Source organism: Orbicella franksi, chromosome 15 (assembly GCF_964199315.1).
Source record: "Orbicella franksi chromosome 15, jaOrbFran1.1, whole genome shotgun sequence".
NCBI classification, from domain to species: Eukaryota; Metazoa; Cnidaria; class Anthozoa; order Scleractinia; family Merulinidae; genus Orbicella; species Orbicella franksi.
The window spans coordinates 805,616-815,111 of record NC_138159.1 but is presented as its reverse complement, the minus strand read 5'-3'; the positions used below and the strand labels follow the sequence as shown (position 1 = coordinate 815,111).

General features: G+C 38.6%; 1 protein-coding gene across 1 annotated transcript; it reads right to left on the bottom strand.

The window, feature by feature from the left end:
* Positions 1 to 7,267, bottom strand: LOC145470082 (uncharacterized). Its single transcript, XM_081453912.1, has 4 exons — positions 6,542 to 7,267; positions 6,422 to 6,463; positions 5,736 to 6,317; positions 1 to 2,301 (listed from the first exon to the last, which is right to left on the bottom strand). Exons 2-4 carry the CDS (start codon positions 6,435 to 6,437, stop codon positions 2,012 to 2,014), a joined length of 888 nt encoding a protein of 295 aa, XP_081310038.1. The 5' UTR covers positions 6,438 to 6,463; positions 6,542 to 7,267; the 3' UTR covers positions 1 to 2,011.
* Positions 7,268 to 9,496: the final 2,229 nt, after the last annotated feature.

Below are 9,496 nucleotides of genomic sequence, written 5' to 3'. Positions count from 1 at the left end.
TGGCCCTCTCCTTTCTGTTTTTCTCTGCCCTTTTACGCGGGCTACCTTTTGCATTGTATGTTCTTTCTGGCTGCAATGAAAAGTTGGATGTTAATTACGGGCGAAGCCTAGAAATGGACCTTGATCAATCATAGGCGTTGTGGACCATTTTACCACCGTTTTTGCACCAAAACTGATAACCTTGTTTTTCGATTTGCGACGTCGGAATGTCGTCGATATCTAAACCTGACCATTGTGCGGAAAGGGCTAGCCTAGCACTACTATCAGCTTATCAAGAATATCTGATGGCATTTAAATTGATGACGCCACAAGTGGTACAAAGAGCACGACCATTAATTACGCATATATGCGTAGTTGGTATTCAAAGGGTTAATCGCTCTAGGAAGTCTTGCAGTAGTTGTAACAGTGGGTACAGATCGAGGTGTTTATATGAATTACTCGAACGATGGGGGACTGCGGTAAAGTGATAACTAAACCAATAGTGTGCATTATTAACAGCAATGATTTATTCAGCAATCAAATATCCTTTGAGGCGCTTAACTAGCTACATACTTAATACTGCGTTCAAAGAGTTTTTGTGTCGAGTTATGACATTCTCAAATACGGAGTTATCTACTTACTATTCTAGCACCCAGATCTCTTCTTGGCGCCGTAATGGGGTCAAAAGAAAAAAAAAGGTCTGAGTGCGAGTCAAATTATGTCACTACTTGCTACCAAGTTCTTTTTACACAGTGACCCAATCGTTATTACAAAGTCTACTTTGTTGAACTTTCAGTGTGAGAAGTTACTTATCCCCACCCACCCCTCTCCCGGTCCCCACTTGTGTGACCTCGTTCCAGGCCGCCCTTACAATTTTTTAAGGTAAAGGGAAAACGCCCCTGGAACGATGTTGTCACCTCTGACTTACAAGTCAGTAGTCTAAGAACACATCTGAAAAACCTAGTAAATAAAGAACGAATAATATACAGAAAAACGTTTTAGTTTACTATTAAGAAATCCTTCTCAATTATAGACTGGAAAAACACACTTTCTCCCAGTCTTACAAAACACCAGACGTCGCAAATCACTGACGTATCGAGAGCGAGAAAAAGCTAGACACTGACGCCTTTTCAGATAACGAATCCTTTCTGACAACAAAAAGTAACATTACTTGTCATTTAAGGGGTAAGCACAGGTTCACAAGATCAGCGCAATTATTTGGATCAGGTGGCAGCTCTCGCAAGGTCCCACATCAATGGCTTGATACCCTTTGATAGAACAATGGAACAAACAACAGAAACAATGCCCCTAGCCCAAAAACAGTAACAGCTGCTATAGTATGAAGACAAAGAGAATTGCAAGCCTACGACAGCTGCTACACTTCCGAACCTTTTATTAAATTTCATGGATTAATGTCCGGTTTCGAGCCAAAAACGCCTCAAAAGTGCGTCTCTCTTCAACCCACTCCCACACACGCGCTAAAACAGTGGGACTGTTAAAAGTCTACCACAAGGATAATGCTGGCAAGCCGTCTGAACCACCAAACAAGCTCTTACAGAAATTCTAATTTATATATATCGTACCCAGTCACCCAGTCCTACACGCCATGCGAAGTCGATGGCTAACTCAATCTCTTAACAGTCAGAATTAATTCGCAGCTGGAAGAACTGTAAACATGATCAGGAGACTAACCCCCAAAAATGCAACCTTCAAACAGACAAACAAAAATTCCTTAGGCAATCGAGTACAAGTATTTTTTTGCGAAAAAAACTTTCCCACGCAACTCACGACTGCTATGAAACCAACTTTCTAAAATTCAGAACCGGGAAGCGAGAGAATGAAACTAATATATTTTTTTTATCGTTTTGGGGTCTTTCAAAGAGCCATGGGCCATGGGTGACAAATTTAAAAAAAAGAACATTATAGTTAATCTTTGATTTTTTTGTGACGTGTCTGTTGTCGTGTAACTTTCTATTTAAAACTGGGTACGAGTTGATTAATTCTAGTTTGAAAATTCTAGTATCTTTCTTTCTTATTGAATATTAAACTTTGGAAACATGAGTTCAATCCACTCATCTTTGTCAATTTTGCCATCCATATTGCCATCTACCAGAGCAATATCTTTCGCTGCTCTCTCCAAGGTTATATCCCGGCCAATATCTTCACAGAAATCTCTCAGCTCGGCTGCACCGATCAAACCATCTTTATCCAGGTCGAGCTCAGTGAATAGCTCAGACAGGGTCTGCTCTTTCGTCCTCATGGCTTCGAATTCCGCCAGGTTAGGAATGAAAGTGAACTGGTGCAAATCCTCATTTGCCCAATCTAGTAATAACAGGGAAATTTATTTAAGCAAGCAATAGATCCAAAAAGAGAACGCGCGCATAATCTTGTTCCCACAGGAGATCTGAGAACAAGATTAAACGCGGGCATTGTCTCTGGCAATTTCTTGACTTAGGAAATCTTCAAAGAATAATTAAGCGCTTTTTCCTCTGTGAATAGTCGAGTGAAAGATTGACAAAATAAACGAATAAACGAGTGAATCAGACTTGATGCAATCTCGCCAGAGATTGGTCAGTTATTGGACTCCTTAAAATACCGTTATGACGTAGCTCTTCTCTGATTGGTTGCTCAACTAGAGGCACAACATCTAGTTCGCAGGAGCTTATGGGATATAGCTTGCTGCTTAGCAGCCGGGCTTCTAACTCAAACTGGCGGACGATTTCAAACAAATTACATGAACTGAGAGAACTGACGACTGAATATATAATTTGCATCGAATTCCCCGTCAACCTGGATAATTGATGAAGCACCGTAAACGAAAACAGTAAGTGTTTAACTATTTACTTTTTTTAGTTTCTATTTCCTTGATACCAAACGTACATTTTCAGGAATTTCTGGTGCACTGAATTTGAGCAGATCGATCTGTTAAAACAAGCGCTCGCTAATTAATGACTTTTAATTTATTTAATTAGATGTTAAAAGAAATTCAACATCATATGTTGTCCAGATGTGCAAAGTCCTTGAACTAGAGTGACCCATAATCCTTAAGGAAAACTTTGACTTTTTTGATCAGCTTCTTTGTAAAAAGGTTACCGAAATACTTGACCCAGTGTGCAGTTGGATTTTATAACTCTTAGTTTACGGAACTATGAGCCAGATAACCAGGTGAAATAACCGTTTTTATTAAAAACTATCAATTTCACATGGAAATTATTTTACAGCAGAGATCCTGCTTATTCTATTAAATTAACTGGTGTACGTGATCATTGCAACAGACTATGTGATTGCGTTCCTGTCATGAAACATCTTGAACACTCGTGGAAACTTTCAAGAGCTTTCAAACTCGATAATAACAAAAAAAAAAAACCCACTCAACTAAACCTTCATAGATACTTTTTTTAAATTCTACAACTTCACCGCCGGGCTTATACAAAATTCGCGTAAAATAAGCTATAGAAGTTGCACAAAATTAGCTTAGTTAACTGAAGAATAACTGCAGAGGGAGTTTTCAATTGCTAGTTTACCACAGAATTACCACAAGAGATTGTCCCTAAACCTATTAGAAAGTTTAAATATTCCTAAAATGAATTTTACTTTTAATATAGATCAGCACAAAGCGTTTACACTTTTTTAAATTTAAATACTTAAATGTAATAGAATCTCCATGATAATACTGTCAAAAAATAGTCACGGTCGGAATTTATAGACAGCCTTCTTATCTACAGATGTTACTGATGCAATCTGCACATTCTTGAAATTCTCTGAAGTTATTAGTAACGCTTTATCCGTATACAGGGCCCTCACAGGATCAGAATGATATTTATTCAAAGTGATCTCCCACTGTGCTTTTCCTTTAGTGTAAGTTTGACCAGCGTTTGGTGGTGTGCCAAGGGACGTGTCATGTGTAGATGATTTTCGTTATTCTCATTACATGTCTGCTTGACAACTATGGATATTGCAAGGAGAAATTGGCTGTTAATCACACATGCGTTATTCTTGATCCTATTAACATCCTCTTGCACTCTCTTGTTTCTAATCGCTTCCTAATAGCCTTTGTTGCATATTACTTCCTTTGTACGGCCGAAGCTTTAAGCCATAAATACAAACTCTGTTTTTCATAAGCTTCTCTTCTTTCCAAACGCTGGTCTGATTACAAACACTGTAAAGTTTCTTCACTTTCGTAATGAATTTGTAAGGGTCGGACAGCAATTTAAACCTCAATGTTCGGCAGAGAACGTGTGTTTTAGCTCTCTTATTGTAACGTATTTTCCCCAAAATTACACCGCAATTAGTGATAAAGAACTTTACAGACACCCAGACGCCTTTAAAATCAGAAAGCGACCACACAAAACTCTGGGGTTTACATTGAAGTTTGTTTTTTAAGCGCAAATATTAAACCGAATTGTCAGCTCCTTAAGCCTTGTGCCACCTGTAATTCACTTAACAAACACAATGCTTTCACTTTTTCCTCATTAAAAAAGAGTATTTCTTGTCCGCAAGGCACGATGTGCCCGAGTTTGACTTTGTTCTTTTGTATTGGCACAAATGTAACTCGATATTGCTCGATCAATTAACTTGCACTTCTAATTACTTGCAAATTATTGAGTCAATCGAGACGGTGAAAGAACTGTAACTCTGTCTATGGTTGGCAGTGAAGGTTTTTTCTTTTCCCGTGTTGTGTTTCGTACTTTTACCATATCAGTTTTCTCATTTAAGGCCAAAACAAACAAGTTAACAGCCGGACTGAGAGAGTTTACGGTTTCTTTGAACAACTCACTGTGAGCGATATGACTAATTACCTTTCGGAAGGCAGTATTCAAGCGATGACAATATAATCAATATATGCACAAAGCGTCCATAAAGAAGCGAGAGGTGAAAGAATTAGAGACCACTATTTTAGAACGTTTTCAAACGAACTATCTTAATACTACCTACTGACAGAAATTGTTCACGAAGATCGTTCAGACATTCTGCCACAAAAAATAAGTAGTGGTGTGTGTGTTTTAATTTAAGTGACTTGTTTACATGACACAAGAAAAAGAGCTTATGTAAATTTTGATAATAGGCAACCACATGTGAAGTCTCTGAGAAAATTACGATAACAACCTCGTGTCGATAAAACTTGGAATGTTGGCGAGGGTAACCTTTGATATTTTTTTTTACATCAAACACGCGATGAAACCGACAACTTGTGATCCAGGATTTAGCTGTCTCGTTATTCTTCAGCAAAAGTGGCCACAAATGTTTTCTTTTGAGAGCTTATTTGCCCATTACAAGAACCCTTATTTAACCTTAAGGCAATCTCTTCAGCGGCTTGGGGTCAAAACAGTTTGGTGCGCGCATATGAAAATGATTATACAACCCATGCGAAAATAAATTTTAATTATATATTAGGGATTCAATTTTTCGCTTTGTTGATCGAAATTTATCAAGCCCCGGAAGGAAGGCTTGCCACGGTTAGAAAATTACATCCGATGGAGTCTTTTAGCGTTGTGCGAATTTTAAATAAACGGTTCGATGTCCTGAGTAAAATGTTAACGTTTTGTACATTTTTAGGATGCCATTTCAAACGTCCAAGCGTTCAGAAATGAACCAGTTCGCGTGGCTTAGAACATTTAATCGCAGTTCTATTTATTTCCGAACTGTCCATTACTTTTGCCTCGCCTTAAAGCTTCTGAATTAATCGTCAAAGCAATTTTGATCGTTGCTATTTTTTCACGCAGCCAATACCGCAAGAAAATATTTCACACTCTTACCTTGAGCTTCGCCATCGGGTGAATTTTTGACCCTGTCTATTGCCTCTTGTCTGACATCTTCCGGGATAGCCTTGTCTTCGAACAAGGATAACAGTTCTTTTTTGTCCTTGACATTTTCAATCAACCAGTCCAATGAATTGTAGCGCAAGTTCGACTTGGATTTGTACATGAATTTGAGCACAAAGGGGGTATCGTTAGGGTGTTTCAGGTGCTCGGCTAGTGACATGAAAGCGCGCAGGGCAACCATGCCGTTTTGTAACGTTGAAATATTCTTCAGTAATTCCACAATCTCCTCGGAATCTTTCCCTTGTAATTTTAAACCTGCAACGCCTGTAGCCGCTGCAAGAATGTAATATGACTGCTTCTCTTCTCTTAATCCTTTTAAAAGCCATTTTAATCGCTTATCTTCGGGCATGATGTGTGGAAAGTGCAGTAAATTCGACACCATTTGGTGTTCGGAATCCCAGTTGTATTCCAAAATGTTCCTAATCATGTCCTTCTGATACTCCTCCAGTTGTACGAAGTCGATTTTTTTGGACAGCCTGTTCGCTTCATCAAGATCGTCCTCGTTCAGAAAAAGCCCTAAAGAGAAATCCACAGCAGTGGTGTTTAATCAATTAGTGTGCGATAATTGAATCAATGTAATGGTAAAATGGGATAGAGTATTATTTCACTCCGAACCTTACCTAATGAACTCGCCATGTTTGGAAAATGACTCCAGACGTCTTCTTTTTGTGCAATGATATTCAAAGCACCTTTTCTTAAGGTTGTTGTTGATGCGGTCTTGTCCAATATAAGCTACAAACACTCACATATCTAACACTCAATTGAGCGTGGACGGCTAAAGCTGTAAAATTACACACGTGAATTGTTTGGCCAGAGGTCTGGCTGTGTCGAGTTGACTTTTCGTTGCAATGCACTTCACCTTTCCTCAGGATCTTTTGATGCGATTTTCACGCATCGATCGCGAGTAGCTCTGCGTGATCCAAGCACAGATTTGAGTACAGTAGTAAACACCCAAAAACAACCCGCTCCTCGACAAGATCGCGAAACGTGAGCCGGTTGAATGTTTGTGTTGACTGTCGTCTGCTCTTACCGGGGGGTCTGGGCCACAAGCTGTCGAGACCATCCGGGAACTTAACCCCTTGTCTGTCACACTCCACTACAGTTTAGTCTAGTACTAGTGGTGGCGATTATCCTGTCTATACAGCATGCGCGGTGGATAACTACCGATATCCGGTCTTTATTTCGATGAAATATCGATATATCTACTTTAAAAAAAAGTACAGTATTCCCAAAACTCTTCAAAACTAGTATTACTAGGTGGAAAATATCACATCAGGGGTGCACAGAATTTTCTAATTGTTTTGCCATGGCCAATGGACATGGCGCATGAATTTGCAATTTTAATTTTGATCGTCTAGACAAAACGTGATTGAAAAACAGATTGCAGATGGTTTTGTTCAGTTTCGATCCCTGGACTTAAATTTTGAATAAACTATTATTATGACGAACAATACCTGTATCTTTGAAGGAAACAAAAAATGGAGTTAAGGATAGCACCTGAAACCCATGAGGGCTGAAATTAGACAATGTCAGGATTTGTAGTACGGCAAAAAATGAAAAAAAATATATATGCATCTCTACATGAAAGTGTCAGGGAATAATTTATTTCTTCTCCTTCTCATTAAAATAGGGGCTAATTTATCTGTGGGTTGGTTCATATTTTTGTGATGGATTCGAGATACAATCCACTTTTTCTACTTGAGTCGCTTAAAACTTGGCTGTGATGTTTGAATGAATTTTAGTTGCGATGTTCTTGCAAAAATTATAAAAATTTGCCTTGTTTTCGAGGAATCGTCTGTGTTACTAGCTTGAAATATTCGAGTAACTCCTCATTTATGAATTAATTGGCAAGTTTTACTTTCTCTTTGTAGATTATCTTTTTCCGGAATTTCCAGTTGTCAAATATTAGCATTGGCTAGAAAAACAAATCATGGAAATTGAAGGAGTGTCCTTTAATAGTTCCCTTTGTAGAAAAACAAACTCCCCGCTGTTAGCGTGACCATGGGGAAGAGTTAAATAGTATTGCTGTTAACTCCACTTTGCCAGCATTTATTTCCAATAACTTTAAGCCTCTGTCTTCGAGGAATTAATTGTTTATTGCGGGTAATTTTAGTGGGCCGTTCAATGATAGGTAGTTACTGTAGACGAAAACACCATTAGTTGGAGCCAAAAGAAAAAAAAAAGATTTAAATTAAATCCAAAACCCTAAAGAACTCAGTCAGATTACAGGCCAAATATAATTTATAATTTGCCATGGCTAAAAGGAAACTGAAATATTTTTTTTCATCATTACTAGTATCCTCTAAAAATACTATTTAAGCACTATAAATTTAACCTCAATATACCATCGCGGGAAAAATTACTCACCACCCCCCCCCCCCTCCCTCCCGTGAAGCATGAGCCCACGATGAGCCTTGTAGGCTAGGCCGAATCATGCTGGTCGGCTCGTCGTCCGAGCTTAGTTCTCCCTTATACCCTCTGAGAGGAGCGGTGACTGGTAAGCGAATCAGAATTCGGACCGGAAGGGCTCAAGCCTCTTCACGGCTGTGTTCTTGACGATTGTGCGGGAGGACATTCCCTGCACATGCGTAATGGCAAAGCTGTTATGTCATTCTTAAAAAAACACGTTGATTGGCAGCATTTAGTCACCGCAATCATGGCTCATATATATGTTACCTAAATTCGGAAGTTTTAAAACAGTGGATGGCTCTGTGGATTGTGTAACTTAGTGTTCAATACGAGTGGAACCGTACAAAAAAGAGCTTGTAAAAATAACAAACAAACAAACAAATCAAAACAAAAACCCCGATAAATTGTCTTCCTCAGTCATTGGCTTACCTTCTCTCTTATATCTTTCGAAACCCCTGGTGGATCAGTTTTATTTTGTTACGTTGAAGCGCTCTGCCTTTCCTGGTGAATGTAACCAAAATTAGTATGCAGTGTATACATTAAATATATAAATTTAGATAGTTTTAATTTTCATACTATAGCCACTCGTCCCTTGTGGAAATCAGCTTTCTTTCTTTTAATTGTGAAGTACTTGTTAAATGAAGTGTATCTACCTACTGTATTCAATGTCTGCAATACAGTAGTGTTCTTGGTCGTATTCTCGAATGGCGTTTTCGGAGAATGTCGGGAACATCTCGGGTTTTTCTACTTCTGACGAAAGCAATCGAAGCTATAAGATCTATTTTTGCCAGGCTGTTTTATTGTGCAGTAGCGCTGCTTTCGCTGTGTTTTGGCCACCCCCCGTAGGGAGAGTCAAAATAAAGATATGTATCAAACTGGTATCAAACGATAATTCTTATTTTGAACTTTCTGAAAATTTCTTGATATCAGTTGAACTCGTTTCGCGCGTTCTTTCACTGCAGAGTTAAAGAATAAGGCTTCTTTACAGATACTTTTCTCGGCTTTCAATTGATCGTATTCAAGACACAATAAGCCGGCACACCTGCAGATATTGCTTGGCGCGGAAACAAAGAAAGCTAACGAACACTTTCAGTGATTTGTTTACAATTCCCTGAGTTTAATCTAACAGTCGGCTAAGATTCAAGTTTAATCTTCCGTTTTCAAAAAAAGAAAAAAAAAAAAAAACGTTCTTGAAACAGCAGACAACTTAGTAAAGATCGCAGAAGCAATCTACTAAATATATTTTCCGTCTTCGCAGTATTATCTAATGTATTTTTACCACCTCG